The sequence below is a fragment of the Zophobas morio genome, unplaced genomic scaffold (genome assembly GCF_036711695.1).
Source record: "Zophobas morio isolate AGI-343-1 ecotype UQ-CSIRO unplaced genomic scaffold, CSIRO_AGI_Zmor_V1 ptg000049l, whole genome shotgun sequence".
Taxonomy (NCBI): Eukaryota; Metazoa; Arthropoda; class Insecta; order Coleoptera; family Tenebrionidae; genus Zophobas; species Zophobas morio.
In genome coordinates, this window is record NW_026972154.1 from 2,855,522 (window position 1) to 2,873,123 (window position 17,602).

At 34.4% G+C, this 17,602-nt stretch overlaps 1 protein-coding gene across 1 annotated transcript; it reads left to right on the top strand.

Annotated features, from left to right (window-relative positions):
- Window positions 1-231: 231 nt before the first annotated feature.
- On the top strand, window positions 232-17,575 carry LOC135142617 (inner nuclear membrane protein Man1-like). The gene is made up of 8 exons (XM_064074357.1): window positions 232-493; window positions 544-1,343; window positions 5,285-5,457; window positions 5,650-5,867; window positions 5,919-6,053; window positions 16,150-16,607; window positions 16,675-16,950; window positions 17,242-17,575. The coding sequence occupies exons 2-8, from the start codon at window positions 544-546 to the stop codon at window positions 17,339-17,341; spliced, it is 2,160 nt and encodes a 719-aa protein (XP_063930427.1). The 5' UTR covers window positions 232-493; the 3' UTR covers window positions 17,342-17,575.
- Window positions 17,576-17,602: the final 27 nt, after the last annotated feature.

Here is a 17,602-nt window from a genome sequence, read left to right on the forward strand (position 1 = left end):
ATCTTTTTTTTCCGGGAAAAAAAGTCGACACTGTAGACACTTTCCCCATTGGAATTGAGTTTTTAATAATATTTATAACAGTGTTCGTAAACAAGTACTTCGTTTGAAGGAAGTAAATCAGAAATAAATAAATTTACAATTAATTACTCATAAATAGGTACGTTTTTTTGTATTGAAAACCGTCCGACGACACTGTCGCCACTTCCATTTCAAACCGGCGTCCTCAGCGCCCCCTGCAGCGCAAAAAACTGTAACGTCATGTCTATTTATGGAAGTCAGACGCTTTAATAGTTTCCCTAGTATTTAAGTTAAAGATAACGTTAAATTTAGTGCAAAAACATCACCGAGCTGTGCGCCGCGCCTTCGCCCACACCGCCAACACCCCAGGCGCTTTCCTCGCACGCTTTTCCAACGAAAACAAAGCTTCCTCAAGGTCGCGTTGAGCGCGCTTCTTTTACCACGAGAAGTACATACATGTGAATCTTCCTCCAAGGTAAGCCAACCGCTCTTTTCCCACAACCCCCAATAATCTTCTCCCCCCAGATGGACGTAGATGTCGAAAATCTCACCGATGCCGAACTCAGGTCCAAACTCATCGAGTGCGGATACCCAGTCATGCCCATCACCGGCACGACGCGGCGGGTTATGATGAAGAAGCTGAAGATGCTGCTGGAGACCAAGAACAAGGTGAACAAGGACAACCGCCGCTCGCTGGGGCGCTACTCCAGCGAGGACGAAAGCGACTCGGACGCCAAGTCGGCCAGGAAAGACAAGTACCGGCGGGCGACCATGGCGGCCCCGCCTCTGCCCGTTAAGAAGAAGGCCCCCAGGAGCGAGGTCAGCTCCCTTGACGGGTCGCCTCTGAAGCGGGAGTTGAAAAGCGTCACCACGACGTCCACCCGGACCACCAAGATCCTGCAGGCTTCGAAAGATGAGTTCGATACGGGATCGGAGTCTGACGAGGTGGCGGAGAAGTATGAGAGTAGCCTGAGGAGAGAGGCGCCGGGGTTGAGTGACAGTTTTAAGAAGACGCCGTCACCTAGCAGGTTGCCTTCGAGCTTTGTTTCGGGGTCGCTGGCGGCCGAAGCGGCTTCGGATAGGCTGAACCAGATTAGGGCTCGCCAATCGACGTACAGTTCGGGGTATGATAAGTCCTACTACAACTCGTCGAATGATGATATTTTGAAAGATAAGGAGAACACGCCGTTTTTGAGCAACTTTACAAAGAGGTTGTCTCAGTTGTCAGAGAGTCCGAAGAGCACTCTGTATGATTATAAGAGTGACATTATTAAGGAGAACGATGTTAATGGGGGAACCACCAATTCGAGGACATATCTCAACAGGTATTTTTTTTATCAGTTGTGGTTAACACTGTGGTAATATTTTTAATCCTGCCATATTTCGTCACGCGGTTAGCGATTAATAGAGTTCATAAATACTGTTTTAAAGTAAAACTCAGACTTTTATGTGACTGGAATTTATAGGAGTCCTAGTTACTATGTCTGACGCTCATTCATTTAACGGAAAATGGTAGAACTCGATTGAAAATATGCGTTTGTCAATCCTGACCAAATCAATACGTTTTAACGTTAACAGATTTATTTATCTCTTTTGACATCACTTCCTCCTCTTTCTTGATGAATAAATAAATTTTAGTTAAATTAAAGAAATTTTGTTAATTTTAATGTGCTCAATTAACATTGAAAATTATATAATGTTCCAGAAATTTCGGGAAAATTGATGACATCATCTCTAAATTTTGCATAGTAACTATTATTTAAATTTCATAAAATAACAGACTTCTTGTAACTGTGGTTTATGAATCCGCCTACATTTTTAGAAGTATATATGTATTCATTTTTTAGGTTGTAAAATGTTGTGGTTTCCCGTTCTTTTATTTATACAAAAATGATGAACAGATCGTTAAAAAGATACAAAAAAAATAACATATTGGAAACGGAAATTTAAATTGTGTGGTAAACTTGATTTTAACTTAAAAATTAAATAATTAAATTTAAAAAATAAAGCTTTATTTTAATATTACGAGACTACTCCCAGAATTTCAAACAAATTTGTTCAGTCTTAGACAAAATAATAAATAAATAAAGTAAATTCGGTTCTTAAGGGATTTAGTCGATTTCAAAAAATTAAAACAAATCACTGAAATATTAATAATTAAAAAAAAAATCTGTACAGATTTATTTATCTCTTTTTTGAACATCACTTCCTCCGCTTTCTTAATGAATAAATAAATTTTAATTAATTTAATTAAAGAAATGTTGTTAATTTTAATACGTTGAAAATTATATAATGTTCCAGTAATTTCTGGAAAATTGATGACATCATCTCTAAATTTTGCATAGTAACTATTATTGAAATTTCATAAAATAACAGACTTCTTGTAACTGTGGTTTATGAATCCACCTATACTTTTAGAAGTACATATGTATTCATTTTTTAGGTTGTAAAATGTTGTGCTTTCCCGTTCTTTTATTTATACAAAAATGATGAACAGGGGGATTTAAGGGATTTTTCTTGAGACAACCAATTTGGTCGATTTCAGAAAATTAAAACTCATCACTGAAACATGAATAATTCGAAAAAAAATAAAACAGTACTTTTTCGACATCACTTCCTCCCCTTTCTTGATAAATAAATACATTTTAATTGATTTAATTTAAAAAAATTTCGTTAATTTTAACGTGCTCGATTAATATTGAAAATTATATGTTCCAGAAATTTCAGGAAAATTGAGGACATCATCTCTAAATTTTGCATAGTAAATCTTTTTTAAATTTCATAAAATAACATACTTCTTGTATCTGTGGTTTATGAATCCGCCTAAATTTTTAGACAGACATATATATTCATTTTTCATGTTGTAAAATGTTGTGCTCTCCCATTCTTTTATTTATACAAAAATGATAAACAGATCGTTAAAAAAATACAAACAAAAAAAAATAACATTAAAAAACGGAAATTCAAATTGTGTGGTAAACTTATGCTAATTTAATAATTAAACAATTAAATTTAAAAAATAAGAAAGCTTAATTTTAATATTACAACGAGACAGTACTGCCAGAATTTCAAACAAATTTGATTATTCTTCAGCAAAATAATAAATAAATAAATAAAGTAAATTCGGTTTTTAAGGGATTTTTTACGATACAACGTATTTGGTCGATTTCAAAATATTAAAACTCATCACTGAAATATGGATAATTCCAAAAAAAAAAAAAAAACAGTATAGATTTATTTATCTCTTTTTTGACGTCACTCTTCCTCCGCTTTCTTCATGAATAAATAAATTTTAATTAATTTAATTAAAGAAATTTTGTTAATTTTAATGTGCTCGATTAACATTGAAAATTATATTATGTTCCAGAAATTTCAGGAAAATAGATGACTTCATCTCTAAATTTTGCATAGTAAATCTTATTTAAATTTCATAAAATAACATACTTTTTGTATCTGTGGTTTATGAATCCGCCTATATTTTTAGACATACATATGTATTTATTTTTCATGTTGTAAAATGTGCTTTCCCGTTCTTTTATTTATACAAAAATGATGAACAGATCGTTAAAAAAATACAAACAAAAAAAAACATTAAAAACCGGAAATTCAAATTGTGTGGTAAACTTGATGCTAATTTAATAATTAAATAATTAAATTAAAAAATTAAGAAAGCTTTATTTTAATATTATAACAAGACAGTACTGCCAGAATTTCAAACAAGCTTAAATAAAATAATAAATAAGGAAAGTAAATTCAGTTCTTAAGGGACTTTTCTTGAGACAAGCAATTTGGTCGATTTCAGAAAATTAAAACTCATCACTGAAACATGAATAATTCGAAAAAAAATAAAACAGTACAGATTTACTTATTTCTTTTTTTACATCACTTCTTCCCCTTTCTTGATAAATAAATAAATTTTAATTGATTTAATTTAAAAAAATTTCGTTAATTTTAACGTGCTCGATTAATATTGAAAATTATATTATGTTCCAGAAATTTCAGGAAAATTGAGGACATCATCTCTAAATTTTGCATAATAAATCTTTTTTAAATTTCATAAAATAACATTCTTCTTGTACCTGTGGTTTATGAATCCGTTTATATTGTTAGACATTCATATGTGTTCATTTTTCATGTTGTAAAATGTTGTGCTTTCCCGTTCTTTTATTTATACAAAAATGATGAACAGATCGTTAAAAAAATACTTAATAAATAAAATTAATTTAATTAAAGAAAATTTCGTTAATTTTAACGTGCTCGATTAACATTGAAAATTATATTATGTTTCAGAAATTTCAGGAAAATTGAGGACATCATCTCTAAATTTTGCATAGTAAATCTTATTTAAATTTCATAAAATAACATACTTCTTGTACCTGTGGTTTATGGATCTGCCTAAATTTTTAGACATTTGTATATGTACTCATTTTTCATGTTGTAAAATGTTGTGCTTTCCCGTTCTTTTATTTATACAAAAATGATGAACAGATCGTTAAAAAAATACAACAAAAAAAATAACATTAAAAAAAGAAAATTCAAATTGTGTGGTAAACTTGATGCTAATTTAATAATTAAACAATTAAATTTAAAAAATAAGAAAGCTTTATTTTAATATTACAACGAGTCAGTACTGCCAGAATTTCAAACAAATTTGATTAGACTTAAACAAAATAATAAATAAGTAAAGTAAATTCAGTTCTTACGGGATTTTTCTTGGGACAAGCAATTTGGTCGATTTCAAAATATTAAAACTCGTCACTGAAATATGAATAATTAAAAAAAAAAATCAGTGCCGATTTATTTATCTCTTTTTTGACTTCACTTCCTTCCCTTTCTTCATGAATAAATAAATTTAAAAAACTAAATTAAAGAAATTTTGTTAATTTTGATGTACTCGATTAACATTTACACAGATTTAAAGATTTTTAAATTTTGCACAGCAAGTACTATTTAAACTTTATAAAATAGCATACTTCTTATACCTGTGGTTTATGGATTCGCCTTTGATTGTAGAAGGATCTATTTTTTTAGGTTGTAAAATTTTGGGCTTTTCCGCTCTTCTGTTTATGGAAAACTGATGAACATAATTGTTTTTGCCTCACATCCTTAATTGGTTGGAGATCGCTATGATGTGACGCATAAATTTAAAATAACGAGTATTAGTTTAACCAAAATGCAGTCGTTTATTTTTTTTGTTGGCCAGGATTGACATGTGTAGTGTATAAAAATAGTGTGTTAATTGCCTTGAGTTAATTCGTTTTTTTAGTTACAGGGCCACTAGAGGGCGCCCGAGCACGTACGACTACAAAATAACGAATCAGAGCCTGTTCAAAAACAATTTCGTCCCGTTTATGGTCCTCGTGGTGGCCTTTTTATTTTTCATCGTCGTGGCTATCGTGTATTTGGGAATTCGGTCCGATACAACTCTGGAAGTGACTGGTAAGGAAGATGTTAATGATTATATCAATAACAAGGTGGCTTAAATTTTACAATCGATACTTTTTATAGTTGTATGAGCTTTTTTAATCAAGAATAAAGTTTTATTACTTCACTTTTTTTTGTTTTAATGCTTTCCCGTTCCCGGCCGGCGCGGCGTGTGGGAAAAAATCAATTAAGTTTTTTTCTTTGCAGCCACGATACCTATTTGTGTTAAATCTGACGCCAATTCGAGAAGGTACGTCAATTGTGTGTTGGAGGGCGAGGGCAAGCCGGCCCTCCACTTGCTGCACGTCCTGAAGCCGGAGCTGAACCGGAGGGCGCTCAAAAATCGCTGCGAGGACGCCTCGGCGAAGCCCTACATGACTGAGCAGGACGTGGTGGGGTTTGTGGCGAATAATTTTGCCATTAAGGTGAGTTTGGCGGAGTTGAGTGGTGGCCAGTTGTAAGAGTGGGGTTTGTAGGACGAAAATCGGATTCGAACCGACTTGAGCAATGTGGAAGTCTTGTCGTTTTTTAATCCCACGTGGGGTATTAGTGTCTTGCAATTGGAGGAAGATGGCGTTAGTTTTAGTGAGGACGCCATTGCCGCAGATATGGTAAGTTATTTTTAAGTTGTGCAAAGTTGCGCAATCTTATGACTCAGTGTGACGTCATTGTGGACGTATTTTTGGTACACACCTTATTTAAAGTAATTGTTTTATGGGTGACTACCCATGACTGCAAAACTAAATAGGTCTAGAAGTTGGGTAGTGTTTTAAAATATTAATAATCATACGGGATTCTTAGTCCATTTACCGAACAGATGGAGTGAACACGTGTCTACAAAGTGAGTGTCCAAGTTTACACGAACGTTAAAGTTTAACGTATAAAGAAATAAAATGAGACATGAGCACAAAACCCGAGAAAACTTAAAAATATACGTACAATAAATATAAACCTACGTTGTGTTTTTGTTCGACATGGAAGGCGAATTGTTTTTTCCTCTATTCAAAAGAGGGAGAAACCCAAAATCTGTATCGGGAGTCCAAATCATAGATCACGGTTACGGGATCGATTACTCCGATTAAGACGATCGAGCTCTCCTCAGTTTTCAGCGTTACGTTGTAGCGCGAAAATTCACACATCCTACTAAGATTGTTGCAATTGACCGATGAAATTCAACTAGTTCATTGTTGTGTCATGAATTGGGAGAGCAAATTCAACTTTAACCTCTGAGAAAAAATAATTCTGATGTAAAAAAAAGCTCAATATGTATAATACAAGATAAACATAAAGTACACCTTCCACCTCGAGTCCATGGTAACATTAATTTAACTGATGATAATCTTCAAGGTCTGTGCAAAAGCGAACTTATTTGCAAGGTAACGTATAGCGACAGCAGCGCGAAGGGCGTCTTCTCGTGAACATCTGGTTGCCTTAACTACAGCTTCGCAAAGGAAATAGCCAACTAGACGGCCTGGTTCACCGGGGTTGAAAATGCGATATTGCAGATAAACATTTACGTGAAAATGGCAAGGAGAGAAAAGTACTTATTTCGTCATGCGATCCCTTCCTTAAATTAAAATCTCTGAATTACACAAAAGGAAATAAGCGTTGTTTAAATATGCCACACTCTTATCAAGAATTTCAAACAACAAAGAATTTACATGATTTTAAATTACGCGTTAATCCAAGTTAATGATGAAATGATTTCATCAAAAATACATCATCTTGGAGTCAACAAAACCCCATAGCACAAACAGGCACAAATTCAATAGGATCCAACTCAAAATAATGTGGTCTTGGAAACGCTTCGCTTTGGAACGGTGACTACGAAAATAAATATTCAAATTCAAGCTGTGAGAAATGATTAAATCTGTAAGAAAATGATTAAAGTTGTCCCGTTTTCGAGCCTACGATGTAATGTATCAACGTTTGACATATTTTAAGTCATAAATTGTTATAAACAAGTAAATTGAGGCTGAATAAGTGAATTTCTGCCATGTGAACCGTGAATTTACAAACAATAAAACAAAATTTTCTTATTAGAAAATCATTAATAAACCGATATTACAATAATTACAATATGCAAACTAAATATAACTACCCTCTTTTTAGCACCAAAAACAGGAAGTGAATGAACTTTTTGGTTACCAATCCAACATGAAGGAGTAGTTGTCATTGTTGAAACGATTTTTGTTTATTTGCGGTTTCGCGCAATTTTTTTCTTGGCGTGAAATTGAAAATTTTTAAATCAGGACACCACAGGGAAATATCGATTTTGCATTTATGCTCCGCCCCTGGGTGTGACAATAAATGAAAAATTCATCACAACTGACATGGGGTGGGTGTAGGTGGAGCTTAAACTTTGACTTTCTTTTTTATTTGATACATACAATTTTCTTTGAAGAACATGATTATCTAGTTAAGATTATGTTTCACTGGATAATTTCTTGGCGAAAAATGAGGAGATTGCAAGTAAGCTCCACCCCTCGGCTCAAAACGAATAAAAAAAAATCATCACAATTGAGATAGGGTGGGTGGGCGGGGCTTATATTTTACTTTGTTTTTTCTTAATGTACATAGCCATCTTTTCACAACAAGAAACTTAAAACGTCTCGGAATTGACATACGTGTCCTTGCTGAAATAATGATGATCGGAATATTTTCAAATCGGAAAACTCGCTACAAATATAGGCACAGTCTTCAAGCATTCATATTTGTGAAGTAATTATTTACTAATCAGTTTTTCGTCATAGGTGAATGACAAGTGTATTACAGACCAAATATAAGAAAGTTAACAAAGAGTGCTTTCGTAAAAAAAATGCGGTCGGATCATAGACAGTGACGAAGTATGGGTGGTTAAAGTATGATACGTTAATGAATTAAAAAACAAGTTCTACAAGAATCTCGAAAAAAATATACAGTGTCTTTAAAAAAATTGGATGTCATAGAGAATCACCAAAAAAAATAGAGTATTAAAACACATACACATTTTAATGTATAGAAGTTACCACAAATAAAAGTTCGCAAAATAATTGTTTTTAATTTTTTCAAAAAATCTAGGTAACATTTTTTTAAATATGGCTGATTGGGTTCTAAATCTAAAATTGTTATCGATTATTAAGACTCGTTTTACAGATGTCACAACGAAATCTAGACAAAAAACGTAAAACTAATCCCACCCAGCACCGCTTTTGAATGTCATTTTTTTTTGTTTTTTTTTTATTCGATGAAGACTGAATTTTACTACGTCAAGTAGCGAATTAGGCTTAAAAAATTTTGTTGGACGAACAGTGCATTTTGTATTGAACAATAGTGGAATCTAAACAAAAACCTACAACTCACCTTCGGTTTTGAATTTTATTGGCTTATTTGATTAGATGGAAATTGAATTTTATTTTGTCATGTGATCGAATCTATTTATAAAAATTCAAAGTGGTTCCGCCCACCCACCCGATTTTCTTCTTGATTACTCATTGTATTGGACAAAAAGTGGGTTTTATGTTGATAAACACTGGAATCTAGACGAAAAGGTAAAACTAACCCCACCCACCTCCGCTTTTGGATGTCATTGGTATTTTTGATAAGACGAAGACTGAATTTTACTATGTCAAATGGCGAACTAGACTTACAAAAATTCAAAGCGGCCCCTCCCACCCACCCGGTTTTCTTTTTGGTCACTCATTTGATTGGGCGAAAAGTGCATTTGGTATTGAACAACAGTGGAACCTAAACAAGAACCTAAAATTACCCTCATCCAATTTCACAATGTGAGATTTATAGTCAGCTAATATTTGACGACGTTTTCCTATAGACATTCACAGTTTTCTTCCAACCTCTCGGTACTTTGTTCAAATTTCATTTTCTATTATAAACTTTTTGTTCCTTGTTCAATGTTCATACAAAATAAAGTGTTGTTCGATTTGAACAATTTTTGTGTAAACTATGAAAATATAATGTGCGACAATAAAAAAAAAATTGACTTTCAAAGATAATATTTTAAATATTTCGATTTTTATCCAGTTGACATTCTTTGCTTTCTCCTGACACCCTTCAATTGTTATAATATGTCCCAACAAACTTGCGTCAAAAAAAAACTTCCATTTCAAAAGTATGATAAAAGCACGGAGGTAGAAGAGTCTCTTCTACCTCCGTGGATAAAAGTAGCAATTTGATTTTGATAAAATTTTCGACACTTCGAAAAATTGAGTCGATATAAGTCAATTTTTTCTGCACGTATGTTAAAACAAGGTGAGTAAAAAACTGCGAGCAAAATTCAAAACCTCCATTTTTAAAAATCCAGAAGCAGGGAATTTTCAAATATGCCCAATTTTTTTTATAAAAGCAAGTTTGTCGGATGTCGGATCAAACATTCTAATTCTTGTATTTGAATTTTTTTTTTTTTTCATAAAGAATGTACATTGATCTAAATTTTTAAACGTCTGTATATTTTTCCATGAAACTGTTGAGACACCCTGTATATATTTTTAATTCCTTAATTTTTTTTAAACGACTTCTATTAGTTTTTTAAACATAATTTAATACAAGATCAAGACGATAAAAAATTTTGTATGTGTTTTATGAATACATGGGTTGAAATTTAGTTGTACTTCTTTTGTGTTCTTTAATAATCTACACATATTTTTACTTAAAGTATAGTAATCGTGTCCATCGAACGAATGGCCACTTTTATATTTTCTCGACGTTTTATGACCCCAAAAGCACGAAAAAAGTGAGCTTCCGTTTCCGTCTGTCGGTCTGTCTCTGTTTGTCTGGTGTCTGTATTCAGACACGTAATCTCCGAAACCGCTGGACCAATTGTTGTCAAATTTTGTATGTATATTAGAAATATTATATAAATGGTTAAATGCTAACCAAAATTTTGCTAATCATCCCCACCAACAATTCGATGACGTAATTTTAAAGAATTTTATGTTTATTTGATTTAAGTGCTCTACAACAATATAGTCCTGTAAGGTTGGTGTACGAATCCGCTTTGAATTTTTCCCTAACCGTCCAAATTTTTGCAAACATAATAAAAGTTAAGATTCCAAACTTGGTTTTCCTTTTTTTTCTATTGTTCTCTCACACTGTGTATTTATGGTTATGACGTCGTCGCAAATTTTTTGTTGATGAGTTTAGCCCACTTTCTCGAAAAGGTAAGAATAATAATAAACGTCTTTATTTCAGATGCATATACAGTACCTCTCGGAGGCGAAGTTTAGCTTATAGCTATTCTTACACTTAACCTCTTACAAAAATAATCTACAATTTACACTACATAAATGTAAGAGAAATTCTAAGAAATGAGATAATATAAGACAAAAAAAAAGATGAGATAAAAAACAATTATAAATTTAAAGAAGCTTTCTAATACTTAAGTAACCTAATAGTTTAAGAATTCTGTTTTTTTTAATAAGTTGGAAAATACATATTTCTAAAATCGGGCAATGGTAAGACTCTTAATGTTACGGTCTACAGCATTACATATCATTATTGTAACTAAAACAGCGTTTACATTTTTTGACAAATCGTCCGTATTTTCTGATATTCAATATAAAGCGACAACATAAATGTTGGATCTTTTGCAGTCTACTTTTATGTATGGAATACAAACAAGGGTGATAAACAGTAATGACGTAAAATAAAACTGAGAAAAATAATGATTCCGTTAATTTTTTTTTAATTTTGAAGTTTATAATATAATAGCATATAATATTTTAACCTTAAGTAGACCGATTTAAGTAAGTAAGAAATATGTGACTTAAAATTTAAATCATAATCAAAGTGAAATGCCTAATATTCGAGCAGAATCAGTCCAATTTAAGACGTTACCAATAAGTTTGACTGTTACTACATTTTTGATCCTTTATTTGAATTACTACGTAGTGTCTTTTTTTGAATTTGTTTTGAATCTGTCTTAATCAGGCTTGTGGGAACTGTAACTATATTAGGTGAAAAGTTAGTGACATTGTTTTCAATGTTTAAATTATTCTTCATCAATATTTACCGTTCTATCTGGTGTCGGTGTTGGCGGAGTACTTTTTGACTTTACAAAAATTGCTGGTTGTTCAGTTTCTTCTAAATCATTTGCAGTGTATATATCATCATTAACATATAACTTATTTCCTTTAATATAAGCATTCAGTTTCTTTTGTTTAGCCAAACTAAGATGGCCTCTTAAAATTTTGTATTCCTTAATTTCATCCGTGGTTAAATCGTTATTTATGCAAATCCTCGAGCCTTTCAAATTTTTGCGAGCTGGAGTACTTCATATTTTTTCATACGCGAGATAAATTCAATAATTACCTGGGTTTTGGTTTGGTTTTTTCCTATTAAGTAGACATTATTTATGTCAGAAATGCCAATTTGAATGTGTAGAAACTCCTCTAATTTCTTACATACAAAGGATGCCAGTTCCGGTGACGGTAAGCGTTCATTTATCACTTCCAATCCAAAGATGATGAATGATGATATTGTTTTTTTTGTTTGCTTTTTCTAGATATTTTATTTTATTTTTTAAGTACTCGTTTTCTCTTAAGGCTGGCATCTGGTTCGGTTTAGCCCTATACTAAATACATTGAAAACATCGTCGCGGTTTCCGGAGTTGCATTTTAAAAATATGAAATATATCGCTTTAAAAAAATTATATTTCGAATTAACAAACTTCAGTCCAGGGGACCTCCATATTTATATTCATATCTAGTATGCAGTTTTTACAAAAAAAAATTATAAAATTGAACAACTTTTACATCACATTTTAACCGGCACATTGATGCATTTTTTGACGAAGTGCTGAAGTTTTTTGCATTCTGAGATAGGAGGTCCCCTGGGGAAAAGTGTCAGCTTTTTTTTGATACCATTTATAATATTGAAAAATCCACGACTGAGGTAAATAACTCGCGAAAAGTCAAAATCTATTGAAACGAGAAATCGGCATTAAACGAGCTGTGATGCGGTAGCAGAATGCAGGTTTACTTAGATTCTGACTTGGTTGGAGATTTCAGTATTTTAAAAATGCAATTCCGGAATCTACGACGATGTTTTCAATGTATTTAGTATTGGGCGAAACCGAACCAGACGCCACCCTTAATAACTGCTGACTTACGTTGGACAATATACTAGATTCAGCCTGATCAATTTTGTGATTTAGATCCTCACGTAATTTACGAATTTCGTTGAGAAGGTCTGCATTTGAAATACCCATTTCGAGGTTTTATCAGTTACTGATAAAAGAAACCGATTTATAAAAATGTATTCAGGTTTTTCACATGTGTAGGTGGGCAGATGCTATCAGCTACATCTGTCCCCTGATAGGGATTCTCCTGTGAATTTGTTTTTATTTATTTGTTTATATATTGTGTTGCAGTAATGTGTATAATTACCAAAATAGTTCGAGTACTCACACAGTACATCTGCACACCGCACACTTCTGTGTATCGCACCCACAAAAACGAATCAAGCACCAGGAAAAAACGCCACGCCGAATAAACTATTTCGTTCAAATAAGTACTCGAAAATAACTGAATTGTTGAAAGAGTCACTTATACCACTGAAATGATTGGCCAAAAACACACAAAATGACACTAAATTCAAAAATATAGACCAAGAACAACCCGACGAAATTTAGTACAAACGCAGACCACTGTCACAGCGACTTATCTACTCTTTTCATATGAAAGAATACGCCCCTCTTTATTTAAAAATGTAAAATCTTCTCGGCGGCGCCAAATGTTTTCTTTTTTTTTAACGTGAAACCTCGGGGGTCCCAACTGTGTTTTTTAAAAATGTAAATCCTCGTCTGGGGCCCCAAATGTATTTTTTAAGAATCTAAAATCTTCTCGGGGGTCCCAACTGTCTTTTTTAAAATTGTAAAACCTTCTCGGGGGCGCCAAATATCTTTTTTTTATGTGAAACCTTCTCGGGGGTCCTAATTGTCTTTTTTAAAATTGTAAAACCTCTAGGGCCCCAAATGTATTTTTTTTGTATGAAACCTTCTCGGGGGTCTCAATTGTCTTTTTTTAAAATGTAAAACCTTCTCGGGGGCCTCAACTGTCTTTAAAAAATGTAAAACCTTCTCGGGGGTCCCAACTGACTTTTTAAAAATGTAAAACCTCGGGGGCCTCAAATGTCTTTTTTTTTAATGTGATACCTTCTCGGGGGCCCCAATTGTCTTTTTTAAAAATGTAAAACCTGGGGGTCCCAACTGTCTTTTTTAAAAATGCAAACCTTCTCGGGGGGCTCAAATGTCTTTTTTTTTAATATGAAACCTTCTCGGGGGCGCCAAATATTTTTTTTTATGTGAAACCTCGGGGGTCCTAATTGTCTTTTTTAAAATTGTAAAACCTCTTCGGGGGCGCCAAATGCCTTTATTAAAATTGTAAAACTTTTGGGGCCCCAAATGTATTTTTTTTTTTTGTAACATTCTCGGGGATCTCAATTGTCTTTTTTTAAAATGTAAAACCTTCTCGGGGGCCTCAAATGTCTTTTTTTTAATGTGAAACCTTCTCGGGGGTCCCAATTGTCTTTTTTAAAATTGTAAAACCCCCTCGGGGGCGCCAAATGCCTTTTTTAAAAATGCAAAACCTCTAGGGCCCTAAATGTATTTTTTTTTTAATGTGAAACCTTCTCGGGGGTCTCAATTGTCTTTTTTAAAATGTAAAACCTTCTCGGGGGCCTCAAATGTCTTTTTTTTAATGTGAAACCTTCTCGGGGGTTCCAATTGTCTTTTTTAAAAATGTAAAACCTACTCGGGGAGCTCAAATGTCTTTTTTTTATGTAAAACGTTCTCGGGGGTCCCAATTGTCTTTTTTAAAATTGTAAAACGGGGGCGCCAAATACTTTTTTTAAACATGTAAAACCTCTGGGGCCCCAAATGTATTTTTTTTTTAATGTGAAACCTTGGGGGTCTCAATTGTCTTTTTTTAAAATGTAAAACCTTCTCGGGGCCTCAAATGTCTTTTTTTTATGCGAAACCTTCTCGGGGGGCCAATTGTCTCTTTTAAAAATGTAAAACCTTCTCGGGGGTCCCAACTGTCTTTTTTAAAAATGTAAACCTTCTCGGGGGCTCAAATGTCTTTTTTTATGTGAAACCTTCTCGGTTGTTCCAAATGCCTTTTTTAAAAATATAAAACCTCTGGGGCGCCAAGTATCTTTTTTTAATAATATGAAATTTTCTCGGGTCTGCCGACTGTCTTTTTTAAAAATGTAAAACCTCCTCTGGGGCCCCAAATGTATTTTTTAACAATCTGGAATCTTCTCAGGGGTGCCAATTGTCTTTTTTAAAATTGTAAAACCTTCTCGGGGGCGCCAAATATCTTTTTTTTTATGTGAAACCTTCTCGGGGGTCCTAATTGTCTTTTTTAAGAATCTGAAATCTTCTCGCGGGTCCCAACTGACTTTTTTAAAATTGTAAAACCTTCTCGGGGGCGCCAAATATCTTTTTTTTATGTGAAACCCCCTCGGGGGCGCCAAATGCCTTTTTTAAAAATGTTAAACCACTGGTGCCCCAAATGTATTTTTTTTTAATGTGAAACATTTTCGGGGGTCTCAATTGTCTTTTTTAAAAATGTAAAACCTCCTCTGGGGCCCCAAATGTATTTTTTAAGAATCTGAAATCTTCTCAGGGGTCCCAATTGTCTTTTTTAAAATTGTAAAACCTTCTCGGGGGCGCCAAATATCTTTTTTTAATGTGAAACCTTCTCGGGGGTCCCAATTGTCTTTTTTAAAAATATGAAACCTTCTCGGGGGTTCCAATTGTCTTTTTTAAAAATGTAAAACCTTCTCGGGGGTCCCAACTGTCTTTTTTAAAAATGTAAAACCTACTCGGGGGGCTCAAATGTCTTTTTTTATGTAAAACGTTCTCGAAGGTCCCAATTGTCTTTTTTAAAATTGTAAAACCGGGGCGCCAAATACTTTTTTTAAACATGTAAAACCTCTGGGGCCCTAAATGTATTTTTTTTTTAATGTGAAACCTTCTCGAGGGTCTCAATTGTCTTTTTTAAAACGTAAAACATTCTCGGGGGCCTCAAATGTCTTTTTTTTTAATGTGAAACCTTCGTGGGGGTCTCAATTGTCTTTTTTAAATGTAAAACCTTCTCGGGGGCCTCAAATGTCTTTTTTTTTTTAATGTGAAACCTTCGTGGGGCTCTCAATTGTCTTTTTTAAATGTAAAACCTTCTCGGGGGCCTCAAATGTCTTTTTTTTATGCGAAACCTTCTCGGGGGCCCCAATTGTCTCTTTTAAAAATGTAAAACCTTCTCGGGGGGCTCAATTGTCTTTTTTTATGTGAAACCTTCTCGGTTGTTCCAAATGCCTTTTTTAAAAATATAAAACCTCTGGGGCGCCAAATATCTTTTTTAATATGTAATATGAAATTTTCTCGGGGCTCCCGACTTTCTTTTTTAAGAAGGATAATAATTCAAGCAATTTTCCCGAAATTCTGGAAACAATACTATTTTATTGTTGATTAGTAATGTCAGTGAAGGTAAGCGAAGAAAAATGTTGCTGCCCCGGTGAAAATCGAACCACACGTCACCCGCTTGCCGGGCAGGTGCCCTTACCACTAGACCACGGAGCGGCTTATCTTTTCTCGCTTACCCACCTATTAGTGTGCCGCCACATCAGAAAGTAAAATATGTAGAATGAGAATAGAGACACAGAAACTCCTCTCCAAGTACTTTCGACCAATTTTCATTTTCTTGTCACCAGTACCAAGTAATCAACGGTAAAGCGAAAAAAATCACCGCCCTCATCTCCCGCCACCCGCCCATCCCCTGGAAGTGCTACTTCTACAACACCGTCTGGGCCTTCTTCAGCGTCCTCACCTCCGTCGTCGGCGCCATCGTCATCCTCTACGTCCTCAACTACGCCTTCAAATTCTACAAGCAAATCCGGCACAAGCAGCTCGAAGAAGAAATGACAATCGTCGAGAACATCATCGACATCCTCCAGACCAACGCCGCCGACAACGACGACAACTACATGGTGATCAACCACGTCCGGGACATGATCCTGCCCATCAACGAACGCAAGAACAAGCAAAAACTGTGGATGCGGGCCGTGAGGTACATCCACGAGAACGAGTCGAGAATTCGGACGGAGGAGAGGGTGGTGCAGGGGGAGATCGCCGAGGTGTGGCGGTGGCTGGGAGGCCCGAATTTGAGCACGTAAGTACCACATTTTTGCGACAAATTTGCGTAATGCAAATAACATACTTGAACCGATTTTTGACAGGTCCAAGAACAAGAGTTGGCAGGGCCAAGCGTTTGAAACGCAGGTGGGGTCGGTGAACAGTCTGCCGTGTTCGCCGACGCCGTGCTTGAAGATAAGGGGGATGGTGGAGGAAGGGGACAGGAACACGATGATGATCAAGAAGGCGGTTTTGAGCAAGTGCGCACAGCAGTGTAGGATTTTGCATTGTGCTGTCGATATGAATTCCAAGTGTGTTTATTTGAAGTGTGCGGATCCTAGTGATGCGGCCATTGCGTATAGGAATCTGCACGGGTGGTGGTAAGTTCGAATGACCGTTTACTTAAGTCAAGGTCAAGTGGTGACTTAAGGAAGCTATTTTTTAACTACCTGTAGAATAGAATGAAATCTACAGGTAGTTAAAAAATAATATGCCGAGTGATTCAGAAACAGGATTTTTTAATGTATTTGGTGAAATAAGTTGAATCACCCGTTATACGTGCGACCTTGAGCACTCTAATGCTTGAAAAGCCTCAGCTTTCCCCCCAAATTGCATTCTTGTCTAAAAAATGATTGAGGTGTGTATGAGGTATTAAAAGGGGTTGTTTTCAGGTACGCGGGAAATCTAGTTACTGTTAAATATTTGAGGTTGGAACGATATATGCAAAGATTTCCCGATTCGCCAGTGAGTGGGCCGCCTTTTCTACAATAGCTTCAACAAAAAAAACCGTTGTTTCCATTATTTATTAACAAATTGAAAATTATTTTTTACTTTGACTGAAAGTGTGTTAATTGTTTTAATGATTAGACGAAGAGTAACTAACAAATTGTTAGGAGTAATGTTGATTATTGGAAGACAGTTATAATTTTACGCTATTATATGCATGTGTTAGGAAATTTTAATAACTGTATTTTTTAATACGTATTAATAAACTGTATTTGTATATTTCTCTACTTAAAAAATGCGGTAGGC